Here is a 17,266-nt window from a genome sequence, read left to right as displayed (position 1 = left end):
TCCTTTAGCAAACAGTTGCATTAAAACAGCAGTGGCAACAACATGGGATTAGAAACCACTTAAATTGTTCAGAATGTATTAATTGCACAACTGACTGAACATTGCCGGAGGGCTTTGTATTATAGGATATGAAAACTGCACCTCCTTATCTGTGGCCTTTTAACTTGACACCCAGGACAAAGCCTTGCCAAATTCAGTATCCATCTGTTTTCTGGTTGTACCAAAAAATAAACAACCAGGAGATGATTTTACCTCTTGAAAGCAAGCAAGCAAGCATTTGCATTTCATAGAATGAAATGTAGTAGGATTCTCTCCTTAAAAATGCCTCTAAGCCAGGCACAGTGGCGGACACCTATAGTCAGGAGGCCAGGCAGGAGGATCATGAGTTCCAGCGCAGTCTGGGCAATTTTGTGAGACCATGTCTCAAAATAAAAAGTTGCTGGGAAAGTGACTCAGGGAAAAAAGAAAAAGTTTCTAGAGCTACTAAAGACTCACATTTACAAAATAGTTGGTAAGAATGTTCCTCTGGCTCGTACAGGAATGGGGACAGGAACGGGGACGGGGATGGCTGATGAATCACAGTATGTGATGTTAATCACATTTCTTCTCTCCTGCTTCATCAGGGCTGTGCTCTCAAGGATGGTGGTTTCTCCTTTTTTGCAGATAGAGCCTGAGTTTCTTGGTCAGCCACTTTGGCCCATTCTGCCCCTTCCCCTGTTGTCTGCACCTTCCTGTCTGAAGATGCATTCTTTCCTGTTGCCTTTTTGGCTTCATTTCCACACATGTGTCATGGGTTTGACTGACAGCCTCACCGGCCTCCTCTGGGCTCTCCTTTCTTTGCCTCTCAGGTGGAGTGAGTAGATGTTCCTCTTGGGCATCTTGGCAATGTGGCGTGCCTGCACGCTGGAGTCTTCATGAATCTGCGCTGCCAGGCTTCTGCCTCTCCTCCTGTTGCCCCAGCTGCCGGGACCTGCAGTGGGAAGCCAGGAATGACTATTCTTAGTCTTGACTCACTGGGGAGGGGGTTTTTATTTTTCCCTGGGCTTCTCTGTTATCAGAGCACAAATGGAAGAGTCAGGTTATTTCATCATCTGCTGCCTTTCCTGGATGAGTCAGGTTTCCTTTCTGAAGGAACCACACTCAAGTACAATGAGTAAGAGAGTTAAATTAAGCAGAGTAAGGAGGTGACTTCAGCGATGATTATCATTGTCCTAACAAAAGACCTGGTCATGCAGAGGTTCTTCTCTGGAAAGTGAAACATTCTCACCAGGGTCAGAACTGATAAATTGCGAGTGTGATTCATGGGCTTCGAAATGTTAGTCTTAGAAAACAAAGTTGTTCATGCATCTTTCCTTTTGATCTCAGGTCACTGTGATCTTGCAAATCCCCCAGGCTTGAAATCTCCTGTCACTATGGATGAGTTGTCAGGTCTTCCTTCCCCTCCTCACTAGTCCTTGCTTACCTTCGTTTTCTCTTCCCCGCCTTGGTTCAGAGCCTGTCTCCACCCTTCAGGAGTACTCCAAAGATTTACAGGTTGGTTCCCACTAGGCTTCTCTTCTTGCTATTTCTTCTTTATTGCCAAAAAAAATTCATTCCGAGTGTAACTACAAGATTAATCATCTGGAAATATTGGCTTTCATGGGAAGTTTGCTCTCTCATTTTTTGCCTGCTGTCACTGGTCCCCACTGCCAGAGTCTGACTCCAGGTCCAGTTCTCGCTTCCTGCCCTTATCTCCACACACCCCTGTGCACATTGTGCAGTCTGTCTGGTGCCTTATCCCTCAGGCACACCTCAGCTTCCCGCCTTGTGCCTTTCTTCAGGTCAAGACCTCTTTGGAACATCCACTGCAGTCTACTGCAGCAAGCTTGTCGTTTCCAGTGGCTGTTCATGGTGTTTTCTGTTCACAAAGCCTTTTCATGTCCACTCTGAGGCAGAGGTGGACCTGGCTCCTTACGTTCCCAGTGTGCTGCACATGATTACTTCCAGTGTGTGAAATCAAGGTTCCCTACAGAAATCCAGATTCTTAGACCTTTCTGGGTCTTTCTTCTTGGTTGCCTGCATCACGTGTTCCATGAAATGTGAAAATGTTTGTTCCAGAAAGGACTTTCATAAACTGTTTTTTCCTCCTACTGTTCCCAGAGAAAAGATTTTCATAGAAACGGTAAGGCATTCTGCATGTTACAGGATGCTTAACCCTCAGCTGGGACCATAGGAGTGAGTTTTCCATACAGAATACCAATTAAAAACTAAGAAAACAATATTCTGCTCCATCTGTGAACTTGGTGCTTTGTGTCTATGCATGCCCACAGTGAGCACGACGACCAATATGGGGGTGCGATGGTTTTCCTCCTGGCTTTGCAGAAGGGGTTTTTGGAGTTAAAGCAAGTAAAACTAAGGATTTTTCTTAGCACCTCAAAAAGGGGAGTGCGCCATGCTTGACTCTAACATTCTACCGACATTAGGCAGACACAGGCTAGAATAAAAGAAGCATCAATTTGTAATTCTGTAATACATGATGTATTTACTGTAGAGAAGCTGACAGTTACAGTCATTCTCCTATGAAAACCAGTACCAACCTCAGACTTGTTCCTCACCAAGTTCAAGCCCAATTAACTCAGCAGAACTTTTGGAGTTAGATAGACCAAGAGTATAAAGTTGTATAAACTTTTTTATTTCTGTCTACTTTCCCCATGAGTACAATAAATATCCTAGAGATACTTGGCAAGGAAGCCATTGATGATGATGATGGTGGTGGTGGTGGTATACTACTTTATCTCCCAAATCCAGACACTTTTGCTGGGAAATGTAGGTGGAGTGAGATTTGAGGAGGCAGGTGGATGTTTTGGAAAGTGATCTTCATTACTAGTAGAGGAACTGTAGGGAGCTTTGCAGGTGAGAAGTAATAGATATTATCCTTTCTAGCGTAGATGGAGGTGCCTTAGGTGGCAGTACTCTGTATGAATCTCGCAGGACTTGTTATAACAACGAGTTGGTCATAACAACGAGTATTTGTGAGAATGAGACGAGAACCCCAGCTGTAATGGTTGAGTTAAACACAGGTAATGTGCCTGCTTCAAAACTGTCCCAAGACCTGCAAGTCTCTAGCCATCATGGTTTTGCCTAAAGATTTTCTTGAAATACCCAGATTCATATCAGGGAGAAGGACCCAGTTATAATGTTTGGCACATATTATTCTTAGGCTGGGGCCAAATGGTTTTCATGTTTTCAGATATTGAGGAATGCACGATTTTTTGTGTGTGGTAAAAGACATATAACATCCTAGTCATTTTTAAGTGTATAATTCATCTGTGTCTGTTTTGAGAACTTTTCATCCTCCCAAACTGAAACTTGGTGTCCATTAAATGCCAACTGCCCATTCCCTTCTTTTCCCTGTACTTGGCAACCATCCTTCTAGTTTCTGTCTCTCTGAGTTTGACTTCTAGGTACCTCATACAGTGGAATATGCAGTATTTGTCTTTTTGTGACTGGCTTATTTGATTTAGAATAATACCCTCAAGGTTTATGCATGTTATGCTGTGTAACAGAATGTCCTTTTTTTTTTTTTTTTTTTAAAGCTGAATAATATTCCATTGTGTATATATACACCACATTTTATTTATGTATTCATTTGTTGATTGACATTTGGGTTGTTTCCATCTGGAATGTATAATTGTTTAAAACCAACAACAACACGAGGTTCTGTTTCTCAGCCTACCCACCATGGTCTTGGACATCTACTGGATAAATGGGCTTGTTATCAGGATTCTGTTGGCTGGCTTCAGTCAGTGACCTGGAGTGACCCAGCTAGAGCATTGGGGTTCCTCCCTGGGAGCCAGTCTCACTCTCCCTTCATCTGTTCCATGTACTTTGGGTTAGGGTTAGTTTCTGTGACTCGTTTATTCATGTATATCTCCTGGGATTTGCAGCACTCTGACTTCCACCAATGTTGGGGATTGATTCTGGGTATTCATCTGTCTTCCATGGTCTGTTTTCTGACTAGGCATCTTCTCTTAGTGCCTCTTAACCCTAACTCCAGGCTTTAACTGTTTTTTTACTGCTGGTAACCCCACGTGTAGGCCATCTTTCCCTGGCCCCATCCCCTGCCAGCCAGCTGCCCGCTGACCCATCCACCTGGGTGGCCCTTGGGTCTCTTGTGTGGAAGCTGTCAAAACCTAGTCTCCACCAGGTGCCTCCTGCATTTTGACTATATGTGAGACTGAGTGTGCAATTTGGGGCAGGTGGATATATTTACAGTCTATCTGCTATGACACTGGGATAAAATTGTCTTGAGTTTCAAAACCAGTTGTGAGTGGAACAAATTGCTTCATATTTTTGTTAGTACTTTCAGTTTTGTGTATGGCATTGACTCGTAGCAAATAATTGCGTTTTAATGTAAGAGTTTAGTTGTCCTGGGATCTAGGATTTCAGGAAAATGTGTAGGGCAGAGCCCAGGTTTCCATCATAGGCTACTTCATGGACACTTTGGGCTGAGTTTTGGAGAGTTATCCTCAGGTTAGCCGAGGTCTACGATCACCGACCAGTGAACTTTCAAACTACACTGACAATCTGGAAGCATTTCTGCACTCCCGCCCCCACTGGGTTTCTTTGCAGTCTGTAAAGCTTTTGGGGGTGAAACAGCAGTTGGCAGACCTTGTTGGAACTAGCCAAATAGTAAATATTTTTGCCTTTTTGGTTCATAGAATTCAATGCTGACCCGTAGCAATATGTCAATGAATAGGTGTGGCTCTGTTCCAGTAAAACTATTTGCAAACAACAACAACAGCGAGAAGGTAGCTGGCTGGATTGGGCTCACTAGTCACAGTTTCCCAACCACTTGTGCAGAAAATAGACTTATGAATTGAGATTAATTACTCAGGTAGACTGGGGTGAATTGCTACTGAGCTGTATTATTACAGTATAAGAAAAACTGGTTAAGGATTTAAAGATCAGGCTTTCTCAAGGTGAAAATTATCACCAAGTGAATGCCATTTAAGACTTTTTCTTTCTTTGTGTGTTTATGCGTGTTTGTGTGCACAGTGCTGGGGATCAAACCCAGTATATGTGCACACTATGCAAGTGCTCTGCCATTGACTCATATTCCCAAATCTACATTCAAACTTTTGAGGAGTCACCTAAGACATATTCAGAGCACACGGTTTAGCACAGAGCAGTAAATATCTTAGTACACACAGCATAGTATAATAATATAAGACCTTCATAAAAAACAAATGGTAATTGCTAGCAAAGGTGGAGGACTTGGAATCTTCATGCTTTGCCAGTGGGAGGTGTTGCAGTTGCTTTGGAAAGTAGTCTGGTAGTTCCTCAAAATGTTAAACATAGTTACTGCAGGACCCAGCAGTTCTACTTTTAGGTAGGTGCCCAACAGAAATAAAAATGTCCACAGAAAAATGTATACAACACAGTGTTCATGGCAGCATTGTTTCTAACAGCCAAAAATAGAATCAACTTGTCCATTACCTGATGAATGGATAAGCAAAATGTAGCTTATTCATACCATGGAATTTTGTTCAGCCATAAATGAAGTACCAACACATGCAGTAATATGGATCAACCTTGAAAACATTATGCTAAGTGAAAGAAGCCAAACAGAAAAGGCCACATACTGTATGATTCCATTTATGTGTACTTTCCAACTTAGACACTTCTGTAGACAGAGAAAGTCCCTTTGTTAGTGATTACCAGGGCCTGGGAGAATTAGAAAGTGATTGAGCTTTCTTCTGAGGTTAGGGAAATGTTTGGAATTGATAGGTGGTGATGGTTGTAGAGCTCTGTGAATAATAAAAAATGGTCCAAAATATTTGTTTGGACAAAGGAAATCTAAAAAAAATCTGTATTTTTAGAGCACATATTTTTGTTGTAGTTGTTTCCAAACTTTTCCATTTCCCTCAGTAAACAGACCCCCATTTCCTTGGGGAGGCAGACCAGGTGATGGATGGGGTGAAAGAAACAGTGTGTTCATGCATCAGTGGTCCCTCAGTGTGGACTTGGTCAGCCCCAGGGTCCTGGTCACTCCAGACTTTCTGGCCCCAGATGGTTCCTTTCTCTTGTGGTAATCCTGAAGCCAGTCTGGAGGACCCCTGAGCTGCATATACCCTGGGGCACGTAGGATTTCCAGCTGCATTCTGTGTTTTTCTCAGGAATCACTTGCTCCTTTGTGAGGCTCATGGAATATGTTTCTTTCTCTGTTACAGATTGAAGAAGGAAGTAAAGCCGCAGCTGTGGACAAGTTGCTGGCTGGAGATGAGATCGTGGGCATCAATGACATTGGTCTCTCAGGGTTTAGACAGGAAGCCATTTGTCTGGTGAAAGGATCCCATAAGACCCTGAAGTTAGTGGTCAAAAGGTAAGATCTGTGCCTCCTCATGCTTACCAAGACAAGCAGAAGGTATCTGTTCCTTCTATACACGGTATAATATTTACATATGACCTACCCATGGCTTAAGTCGTCTCTAGATTATTTATAATACCTAACATAATGTAAATACTGTCAGTGGTTATTATATTGTATTGTTTAGGGAATGTTGAAAAAAATGTCTTCATATCTTTAGTACGGATGGAATTTTTTTGTTTTTGCAAACACTTTATTTTTTAAAAAATATCAGTCAGAGATTGGTTAAGGATGCAGAACCTGTTGTATATGGAGAGCTGCGGCTGTATACCTTGGCAAAGGATGAATCCAACATCAAAATTTTAAATCTTTCATATTTGATTACTAATGATTTTTTTTTTTTTATTTCATCTATCGAGTTCCTGTATCTTTTCTTTGCTGACAGAAAGCTATGTTCGTGCTCCCAGTGAGGTGGTTTGTTGTTGTCTGCTGTTTACACAAGGTGGCGGGCTGCTGGTTTTAGTTTCTATGCTGGGAAGAGAGGGTGCTGCCTCACAGTACAGACACCAGCAGCCAAGGTCTTGGGGAGCAAGCTGCTTATTTCTACCCATCGAATTGTTGTAGAAGCGTGAATGATTCTCAGCACTCAGGGATATGTCCCTTTTACACCCAGGGATGAACACGATACCATAGTGTTTATAGCTTCTTGTTCTTAGATAGAAATAGCTCTCTACATTTTGTATTTGGCTGATTCAAAGCAAGTGTCTGTATGTCCTTTTTGACAGAATTAATACTTTCTTTCAAAGATTGGCAGTAAATTTTAACAAGTAAATTTCAACTTTTTAGCACAGAATTGAAGACATACTTCTGAAAGGAAATGTGAATTTTGTTTGCCTTAAACAGCATCTAAGGTGGAGGTTCAGAAACTAGGAAGGGAATAAGTTCCTTGGCAACTTCATGTATCCACCTCATCTTTAAGTGATGCATGCTATTCCTGAAGACCCTTGCAACAAATCCTTGTAACTCATAAAGGCAGTTTCTGAGCCGTATGGGAAGGGCTGGCTGAGAGGCGCTGTCATTCCTTGGGGGCCACCTCATTAACGCTCAGAAGGTAGTCTGTTGATTCACTTAGACTTACAAGGGATGGTGATGGGAAAAGAAGCTTATATTTGCAGAGATCAGACAAGGAGTTATTAACCATCTGTGCAGGTCATCACCCAACCCCCAGATGGACGGCAGTTCTCCTCTTCTGTCTCCTCTACCTTCCTGGTTCCAGGCTGTCAGGGCCTTTAAAACACTGAAGCATGCTCTTTGGTTTCCTCTGTATCTCTTTGTGGGGAAGACACCAGCTTAGTCAACACAGTGGCCAAATTGTGTGTCACCAGGGTCTTTCCATGCATCTGAATTCCTAGCTGGGAAGTTTTGGAGTCAGAAGATAAATGCATTGTGAACTTGTGAACTTTGATAGACATTCCAGAGACCTCAAATCACTTTTTTTTTTTTTTTCTTGCATCATCTCTTGTACAGTCTTTTCAATTTGTTTTTTTCTCTATGAATATGATACATGAAAAATTGTTTTATGATGTACATTTGCATTTCTATCACTGAGTGAAACCGGGCATCATTTCATGTGTCCAGAAGTGCAATATGTATAATTATTTTTTCAACTAGAGGTACAACAGTATGAAACCTTTTCAAAGGAAAGCATCTGCACCACCTGAGAGGGTAAGTAGAGGCTGTAGGGCATCTGTTGGCTGATTTAGCTGGATTTAGTCTTTAAAAAGACTCCCAGGAAAGGGGACTAAATCCCTGAAGGATCAATGGGAGCCACTATGTAAAACCCCCACTTTGCATTTCACAGATTCGGTTTTCCTTTAAATGAAGGGAATGCAGATTATGAAGTTTGAATAGAATTACTTTAACATGTGTAGCAACATATAAAAGCAAAACAGTTTATTCACACATTTATTTTCAAACATACTTTTAATAACATACTCTGGTGTTTTAAAATCTATCAAAAGAATTCTGTATTACTTTTTAATAATAGATGTAGTTTTTCCCCCCTCCCCCACTTGGGCAGAAAACAAGTCTGACAAGTCTTTGTTCAGAGATGTGCAGGAAGGGCTGGGGACATGGCTCGGTGGTAGAGCACTTGCCTAGCCTGTGCAAGGCCCTGAGTTCCATCCACAGTACCACACACACACACACACACACACACACACAAGTCATATTTAGGGTATGGGATTTAGCTCAATGGCAGAGCACTTGCCTAGCACACCCAAGGCCTTGTGTTTGGTCCTCAGCCCTGAATGGGAAAAAGGGGAAAAGTAAGGAGATGTGAAGGAAATGTTTCTAAACCATTAAATTAGTTAATATTAGGATTTGTTGCTGTCATGCAGCTTGTGGTGAATGACTGCTGTTAAAGATGTACATAATGAGGACTTACAAAACTCTTTTTCTTTATTACAAAAGCACCAGTGAGTACTTTTCATTTTGTGTGTGTGGGGGGGCGGGTAACTGGGGATTGAACCCAGAGGCACTTGACCATTGAGCCGCATCCCCAGCCCTTTTTACTTTTTATTTTGAGACACCATCTCTCTAAGTTTCTGAGGCTGACTTTGAACTTGGGATACTTCAGCCTCAGCCTCCTGATCTGCTGGGATCATAGGCATGCGCCACTGCACCTGGCATAAAATTGTTCTTAAAGTTGGGACATGTGTTCTTCTCTATCTAAATTTTAATCTCCCCACTGTCTTCTTTCTCCATCCCCAAACCACCACTAATCTGCCTCTGCCCCTGTGGATCAGTTAGTGTTGATTAGCATTTTATGTAGAGCTCTAAGACTGAGTGTACCAAGATGGGGTGTAGCTAGTGGTAGGCTATGCTTAGAGGCCCTGCCTTCGATTCCCAGAACCAAGGGTGCGGTGAGTATCTAGTTCACACATAACTATTGTATATCGCCCTAATTAAAAGCTTGATCAAATAGTGGAATAGGTGGCCCAGTCCTTATGTCAGTGCACACTGGCCCGCCTCAGATGCCTAAGAACTGGAATCTCTGTTTAAAGCATTGTGGCCGTTGTCTTTTTTTTTTTTTTTTTTTTTTTTGGTGGTGGTACTGGAGTTTGAACCCAGGACCCCTCTACCACTGAGCTACAGCCCCAGGCTTTTTTGGAGGGTGGGCAGGGGAGACAGTCTTACTAAGTTGTAGAGACTGGCCTTGAATTTGTGATCCTCCTGCCTCAGCCTCTCAAGTTGCTGGGATTACAGGTGTGTGCTACCACACCTGGCTGGTTTTGGCAAACATTTGAATAGTAATTCAACCACAAACTGCCTTCCCCTAGTGTCTCCCTTCCTCCTTGTCTTTTGTTTTGTATGCTTGTTTCATTTTTGTGTGGTGACCAGGGGACCAAGCTGCCGGGATAGGATGAGGTGGACCATTTTTACTGAGTGGTGGGATCTTGTTTCATGGAGCACAGGGAAGGTCACCATCAGGAAGACATACCTGAGAAGACATAGCGATCTCTCTCTCTCACCAGTGAAGATTCTTTCCCAGACAGTTGAGAGGGAGCACGTCCTCTCTGCCAGGCAGGGTTAGCAAGAAGCAAAGTGTGTGTATCAGTCCTTCCCTCCGAGAGCACATGTGTCCTTGGCCATGCCTGGGTGGAGTCCGTGGCCCGTGAGATGGGGTGGGTGGATGGTGAGTGACTGTCTTGGAGTCGATCAGCTGCGGGGTTAGGAGAGCTGAGAGCCAACCTCTCCCCTTCCCCTTCTCCCTCCCAGGTGATTTGTTCCTTGTCTTTGCCTTGGTCAAGGAAATGCGCCTTTGTAGGGAAGTACAGGGAGGACACAGAGCCTGTGTTATGTTTGTCTCTGCAGTTGTCATCTGCACTGTTTCTGTAGGTGCCCAGGCCCACCCCTGGAGACCCTGATGGCAGGTCTGGAATGGACCTGGGCTCTGGGATCTTGGAAGGCCGCAGGCCGTTTTACTGAGAGACTGTGGTGGCTTTGTTACTCGCTGGCTTAAGCGATTGTGCTTGGAGAGAAGGCTGAGACAGAAACTGGGAGGCACTGTGGCATTTTCCTGGTTCACTTCACCCTGTGGATAAGCCTGTCGCTGTGGGAAGGATGGCACCTAGCTCTGTTGGGCTTGTCCTGCTCCCTCAGTGCCAGAGGTCATGTCATTGCTGTTGCTGTCTGATGCCCTCAAATAGTCATTAACAGTTTGGGGGGACACATCACCCATTTTTCTAAATCCAGAGGCAAATTACTACAATTTCAGCTCCTAAAAAGTACCTATGTTGGGGCTGGGGATTTAGCTCAGTCAGTAGAGTGCTTGCCTTGTAAGCACAAGGCCCTGGGTTCGATCCCCAGCACCCAAAAAAATTTAAAAAAAGGTACCTATGTTTTCAAATGCCCTAGGGAAATTTCTATTACATATCACATCATAAATTGTTTTCTAAATTTACATTATAATTTTTTTTTTTCAATATGTGCGTGTACCTGCCACCCAATCCTTAATCCCCACTCTGTTTTTTCTCAACCCCATCCTGAGTTGCAAGTTTTGTTGGGGAGAAATCTTCCATAGGGTTGATTAGTGCTATTCTCTGCCTCTTTCCTGATGCTCTTAAACCTTTTGTGGACCTAATTACATCCACTAAGCTTGCATTCAGGAGCGGATTAACACCAAAGGGGACGGCTTTTTGCCGGAGTCTGTAAGGGTTACTGAGCCACAGTTCTGTGGTTACGTGTTGGAAGAAATGAGACTTCAGATGGAGTGACAATACTCTTGCTTGTTCAGAGCAAGTTTCTTGCCACATGCATCCCTTCTCTGATATTACAAAGTTGTATTGACTTCTGCTTCAAACTGGCACTATGCAGAGCTCCCCCGTCCCCGTCTCCATGGAGCTGTCCTAGAGCAGGTGGCCCTGTGGCCCCAACACTGATCACACAGATGTTCCCAGGAGCCGCTGTGTAAGGAGTAAGGGGCTGGCTGAAACAGCAACAGGTTGCATCTCTCCCCTCCTTTCCAGAGAGCTCTTCATGGGGAAGAAAGTGTGTGCTTGTGTGTGTGTGTGTGTGTGTGTGTGTGTGTGTTTTCAGATTGTGTTCATTTGGAGGGCATGCTCCTAGTGGGGGTAGCTGGGGGGTGTCAGGTGAAACCCTGCTTTGGGGGGTGCTCTGACATCGCTCATTCATGATTGTAGGGTGTGTCGTTCTCAATTCTGTGAGCCTCGGAAGATTTATGTGTTTATTTTCTGTTGAACACAAATGAGACACTGAGGTTTCCATCGGATGAGCACCCTGACTTGTTTGGGCTATTGTCCAGTATTGTTTTTATTAAGTGAAATTAAGAGAAAAAGTAAACCACATAGATCAGAATTGTTTTTGGGGGGGTCTTTCTCTCTTTGGGGTTATACTTAGTATGTAGCTTAAGTAATTTAATCAGATGGCTCTGTTGATTATGGGAGAGTTTCATATTCTAAATCAAGTAGAGAATTGTAAGTTATTGATTTTCAATTCTTTATTTATTGTGAAGAACTGGGCCTCTAATGAGACCTTTATGTATCTATGCATACTGACTGATAACCAAGGAGTGCAAATGACATTTATAAAGTTGAGTCTGGAAACATTGGTGGCTTCTAATATGTTAATACACACATAGCATTTCATTTATTTTTGTTTATTTGAGATTTCTAGAGGAATGTGAATGCTGCATAACTGGGATCACAATGTACAGATTAAGCTTATTTGGAGATTTAAAGGATTGAGAAATTAATCACAGCACTAATAGTAATGATGTTAATTTTTCTTTCCTTCCTTCCTCATGCTGGAAATTGAACCACTGGCCTTATGCATGCTTAGCACCTGCTCTTCCATTGAGTTACCACCCCTAGCCATTTTTTTTTTTTTTTTTTTTTTAGAAGTAGCTCTAATAAAGCCTCCCTCATTCACAGCCCTCAACTTTAGGAGAAAAAGTTTCTGTGTGTTGGCCAAATGCCCAGCTGGAAAGAAGTGTCTTGATGAGCGTGTAGAGAGAAGCCTCCGGGAATGTCCTGTCTTGAGGCTTGGGAGTGCTCGGATCTCGGATCCTGAGGCCTCCCTGGGCTCAACCTTGTAAAGGGCTTGACTGGCAGGAGGCCCGTGTTCTGTGTTACACCCAACCTCGTTGTCATTCCTAAGGGACAGGTGACTTCCCGAGGCTCTGTGTACCCCACACTGCACCCACTGAAGGGTCCCCTCTCTGCTTGGCCCATCCTCAGCTTTAGCTGTACCTGTGGGCCCCAGCTCCTCTGTGCTGTTTTGTCTGAGTGGAAATATACTTTCAGCTTGTTGCCAAGGGGTGGGGAAGAGGTGATGTTGGCAGAGCCAGGGGCAGATGGCCGCTGGACAGGTCATGAAGGTTGCATAGACATTACTTCTTAGAACTCACCTGTCAATCCCATAGTCTGACCACGAACACCCCTTAGGTCCAAGGCAGGAAGTCTTTGGAGGAGAAAAGAAGCCCAACCTTCGGCACAGACATTTTCTAGAAAGCAGGAGGCGTACATTACTATTAAAGAAAGCGTGAGTTTGTTTGGTTTGATTCTGCATCGCACGCTTCATGTAGGTGGAGAACATGCTCACCTCAGGAACGGCTTCATGCCCCGGCCCAACCACACCACTCCCTTCCCCTGGAGGTTGTCATCCCTACATCCTCATAAAGATCAAGCTCCTGGGAGCTTGATTTTATCTTGAAAGAAAGCCTGTTGGTGGCAGTTGAGAGTCCAAAGGCCTCTTTAACTGAACAAAGTGGTGTCATGGCCACGTATTTGCTGAAGGGTGTCAGGAGGTATTTGCTGAAGGGTGACCACTGCAACATGGCTGTGGCTGTGAAATGTGTCCTTCAGACAGCTTGGGTCTTACCTGGGTTGAGACTCTTGGTGGTCAGGTGGGGTAGTCAGCGTCTTGGATGTCATGGGGCACGGCAGGCCGAGTTGCCTTTCACTGTGGAGGATGGCTGTACTATTGGGTCTATTGTGGTGGAATTGCTTAGCTGTACTGTTAAGTCTTTTGTGGTGGAATTGCTTCATTTAATAAGACAAATACGATAGAACAAGGTGGTTTGTCCGCAGCCATAGTTAAATGACAAAAAAGAAAAAAAAGAAGGTTACAGATCTTAATCATGTATAATCTGAAGTCCTTTTCTGACATTTCTTGTAACATACTGTCATTGGATTCTATTACTATAGAATCGAGATTTGTTTGGATCATTTTCTTCCCTTGTTTTTTTTCATGTTGCTCATGTATCTTCCCCTCTAGCAGTGCAGATCGGGAGTATTGCAGATTTCCCCCTATGGGCTTATAGTGGCCCTATAGGTTTCCAAAACCCTTTCTTTAAGGGGAGATCAATATTAGCAGTGCCCAAATCAGACACTATGCAGTCCTAGACCAAATAGCCCCTATGGGGACAATAACAAAATTGTCATAATAAACAAAATGAGTTCAAATGTTATCTTCAGTAAAACAAACAGGTTTGCAGTAAGGTCTGCAGTTTCTAATGGACGACAAAGAGGATACAGAGGGATGTAGAATATGGCTGTTAATGGGATAAGAAAAGAATATACAGAAGTTCTAGAAAATAGAAAGGGTGAGAGTGTAATCAAAAGAAATCAGATGTTAGCATGCAAAAAAGGGAGAAAGAGACTCTGAGGGAACAGGTAAACAAAAGGAAAAGAAAGCAAGAAAGTAAAGAAATAAAAACTTAATTTTTTTTTAAAAAGGAGAAAAAAGAAAATCTACTGTATAACAGTCATATACTAATGAAGCCTCCCAGTGTTCAGTAGCCTGATGCATGAGAGGTACCTGACAATGAGCTTCAAGCCTCCAGCAGGCGTCACAGGATGGGATTTGCCCCACCTGAAGATCGGAGCTACGGCTTCCAGGATTATCCAAGATGGCCACTCTGGCTTCGAAATGTGTTGGCAAATGGGGAGCTGCAGCTCAGGGGTGGACGTGGTCAGCTGGAGGTCCTGGAGATGGGACGCAGTTGGTCCAGCAGGGGTCCTGGGGGTCCGGTGTGTTTGGTGTAGTTGTGGGATCCTGGAGGCCGGATGCAATCAGTCGGTCTGGGTTCTCGGTGATAGGGCACAGTCAGTTGGTCTGGGGGTCCTGGCAGCAGGGAGCAGTCAGTTGATGTGAGGGCCCCAGAGGCAGGGAGTGGTCGGTCGGGCTGAGGGATCCTGGAGATGGAGCTAAGTCAGTCCGGCTAGGGGTCCTACGGGGCCTGGCTGTTGTCTCAAAATGGTGGCAGCCACGTGTAATCAAACCTGCAGGTACTGTGACAGTGAGCTTCCAGGCGACAGCAGGCAGCTGGTGCTCCACTGGCGGTCTGCGATCAGTCTGCTGGCAGCGAGAAACAGATATCCTCTGCTTGAATCCGGCGTTACAGAGCGACAAGGAACGCAGCCTCCCTCTAGTCCGCCATCTTGGATCCTGAGGTTACAGATCTTGCTTGAGCATTCCTACTTGAATTTTCCAACTATGACATTGTAGTACATTAATTAATTCTAACTTTTACAGTGCTGGGGCTAGAACTGGGGACCTCAAGTATGCTAGGCAAGCACTCTACCACTGAGCTACACCCCAGTCCCTCTGATTCATTACATTTAAGGATAAAGAGGTCCATTCTGTGACTTGATGCTTGTTCAGGGTCAGGGTGCCTTCCATCCTTAGTGCTACCATATGATAAAATAGATGCATATTTTTATCAACCAGCTAGCAAGACGACTGGCAGTTTACCATAGTGACTGTACATGTATGGTATTATGGAATAGTTCTCTAAGTATGTAAAGCATTGTGAAGAGTGTGGATTAAAATGATAGGCTTTCTTTGAAGAAATATTATTTAATCAATTTTTTTGTTTGTTTATTTATTTATTTATTTACCACCGAGCTACACCCCTAGCCTTTCTATTGTTTTTATCTTGAGAGGGGCGTCTTTCTAAGTTCCTGAGGCTGGCCTCAAACTTGTGATCCTTCTGCCTCAGCCTTCTCAGTCACTGGGTTTACAGGCATGCACCACTGTGCCTGATCAGAATAGCATTTGACTATTGCAACATTCCATTAACCTCCAGCAGCAGGGCCCACACTTTATATTTGGGTGAATTCTTGGTAAATTTCATGGGTCTTGTTTTTTTTTTTTTCTGACTTTATAGCGGAGTGCCTCTCTTTCCGTAGTCCTAGCTAACATTTCTTTGCACTTTGTGACTAATGTCTTTCTTGGATTACTTTCCCTAAACTTCACAGCTCACCTATATATCCCTAATCCTTGTTCCTTTCTCTAGGAGAAATATCTTTTTTCTCTAGGAGAAAATAACTCTTTTTTTTTTTTTCCTTCTTCTTCTTCTTCTCCTCCTCCTCCTCCTCCTCCTCCTCCTCCTCCTCCCCCTCCTCCTCGCCCCCCCCCCCCTTTGACCTTCCCCACTTTTGACCTGGAGATACTTAAACTAACCACAGACTCCACAAACAGAGTTTGGGGACAAATTGTGAAAATGCAGTTAATTAGCATGGACTTGGGAGAGTGGGCAGAATTCTAGGACAGGCTAGGTAGATGAATGTCGTGGGGCCTCTTTCCCTTTCCTTCACATTTATTTATGTAGATAGGCCTCTTGACATGTAGCACTTGTTGTTTGTTTATTATTATTTTTGCAGTGCTGGGGATTGAACCCAGTGCAGACAGGCTAGGCAAGCACTACACCCCCAGCCTTATAGGCAGCATTTATTTATTTATTTATTTATTTAGTTTTAATTTTAGTTGTAGATGGACACAATAGCTTTATTTTGTTTATTTATTTTTACATGGTGTTGAGGTTCGAACCCAGTGCCTCACACATGCAAGGCAAGCACTCTACCTCGGAGCCATAAACCCAGACCAATAGGTAGCATTTAAATGACAGCAACTTACAATCAATCTCTTGTTGCTTTTTATTTATTTATTTATTTATTGCATAGCTTTTGCCTTATTTTTAAATTTTTTGGAAAATTTTCAGCCTTTATTCTTCTGTGTAAGACTCATTGTCTCTGTTACTAACCCTTAGGGCTATTTATGATACTAATGGCAGCACATTTGAATGTCTTTGAGTTTCTTTGCCGCACATCTGTTCTGTTGAAATGTAGTGGGGATGTTGTCTTGGTGCCTTTTTAGACAGTTGGATGGTTGGGGAATATGCTTTTGCACCCAGGTGGCTTGGGTACAGGGAGAGTGGGCTTTTCTCTTTCTTTCCTTCTCAACATTATAGGCTTATAGAAACCAACATGTAAAAAGTGATAGAAGAAACGAGTCCCTTGGGTCTGCTTCAACCCCACGTCCTGCCTGCAATGTTCATTTTGTGTCATTCCTCTGGCAGTGGATCCTTCCAGAGTTCCAGAAGGAACACTGGAGGCTGCAACCAGAAGTGTGGGCTTGCTCTTGGGGGGGTTGGGGGGGGTGCGAAGTGGTGGGGGAGATAGAGGAAAGCTGGCTGGGCCGAGAGTCTCTCCAAAGCTTTCGACCTGTGCAAATGCTGCTAAATGTGACTTTGATGTCTTGTATCAGTTTGAGCTACTGAGGTCATTTGGGAATTTTTATCTTTCCCAATTTTCATGTATAAAGGCAAGAACTACTTGATTCTTCTCCCATGGGACCCTAGATCTTATCCAGTATGATGTCACTATCCATATAATGGCATTTGTCTGTACCACTGCCCAGGAAAAGAATGCACTGCCGTATAAAACTTCTCCCAGTGACATTAGGGGCTACTCTGCTTTTTCCTCATAGTAAACACACACACACAGGGAGTTAACTTTTGTAGCATGCTCTAATGCACATATTTCGTACATTCATTTAATTTGTGTAGATAAACTCCAGTTGGATGAAGTCATTCCAGTAGGCCCTGCTTTC

At 43.5% G+C, this 17,266-nt stretch overlaps 1 protein-coding gene and 1 long non-coding RNA gene across 5 annotated transcripts in view; one reads left to right on the top strand and one right to left on the bottom strand.

Moving 5' to 3' along the window:
• LOC306650885 overlaps nucleotides 1–17,266 on the bottom strand; it is a 461,164-nt gene that overhangs the window by 45,275 nt on the left and 398,623 nt on the right. The gene's annotated exons all lie outside the window — the stretch shown is intronic.
• Nucleotides 1–17,266, top strand: part of SHROOM2 (shroom family member 2) — a 125,899-nt gene that overhangs the window by 52,978 nt on the left and 55,655 nt on the right. For all 4 annotated transcript variants that reach the window (XM_079123124.1, XM_079123123.1, XM_079123125.1 and 1 more), the window contains exon 2: nucleotides 6,213–6,364. In XM_079123124.1, coding sequence (XP_078979250.1) covers nucleotides 6,213–6,364 — 152 coding nt within the window. The remainder of the gene's footprint in view (nucleotides 1–6,212; nucleotides 6,365–17,266) is intronic.

This window comes from Sciurus vulgaris (assembly GCF_902686455.1).
Source record: "Sciurus vulgaris genome assembly, chromosome: X".
Lineage (NCBI taxonomy): Eukaryota > Metazoa > Chordata > Mammalia > Rodentia > Sciuridae > Sciurus > Sciurus vulgaris.
Note: the sequence above shows the minus strand (reverse complement) of the source record. Positions and strands in the feature narration are given on the sequence as shown.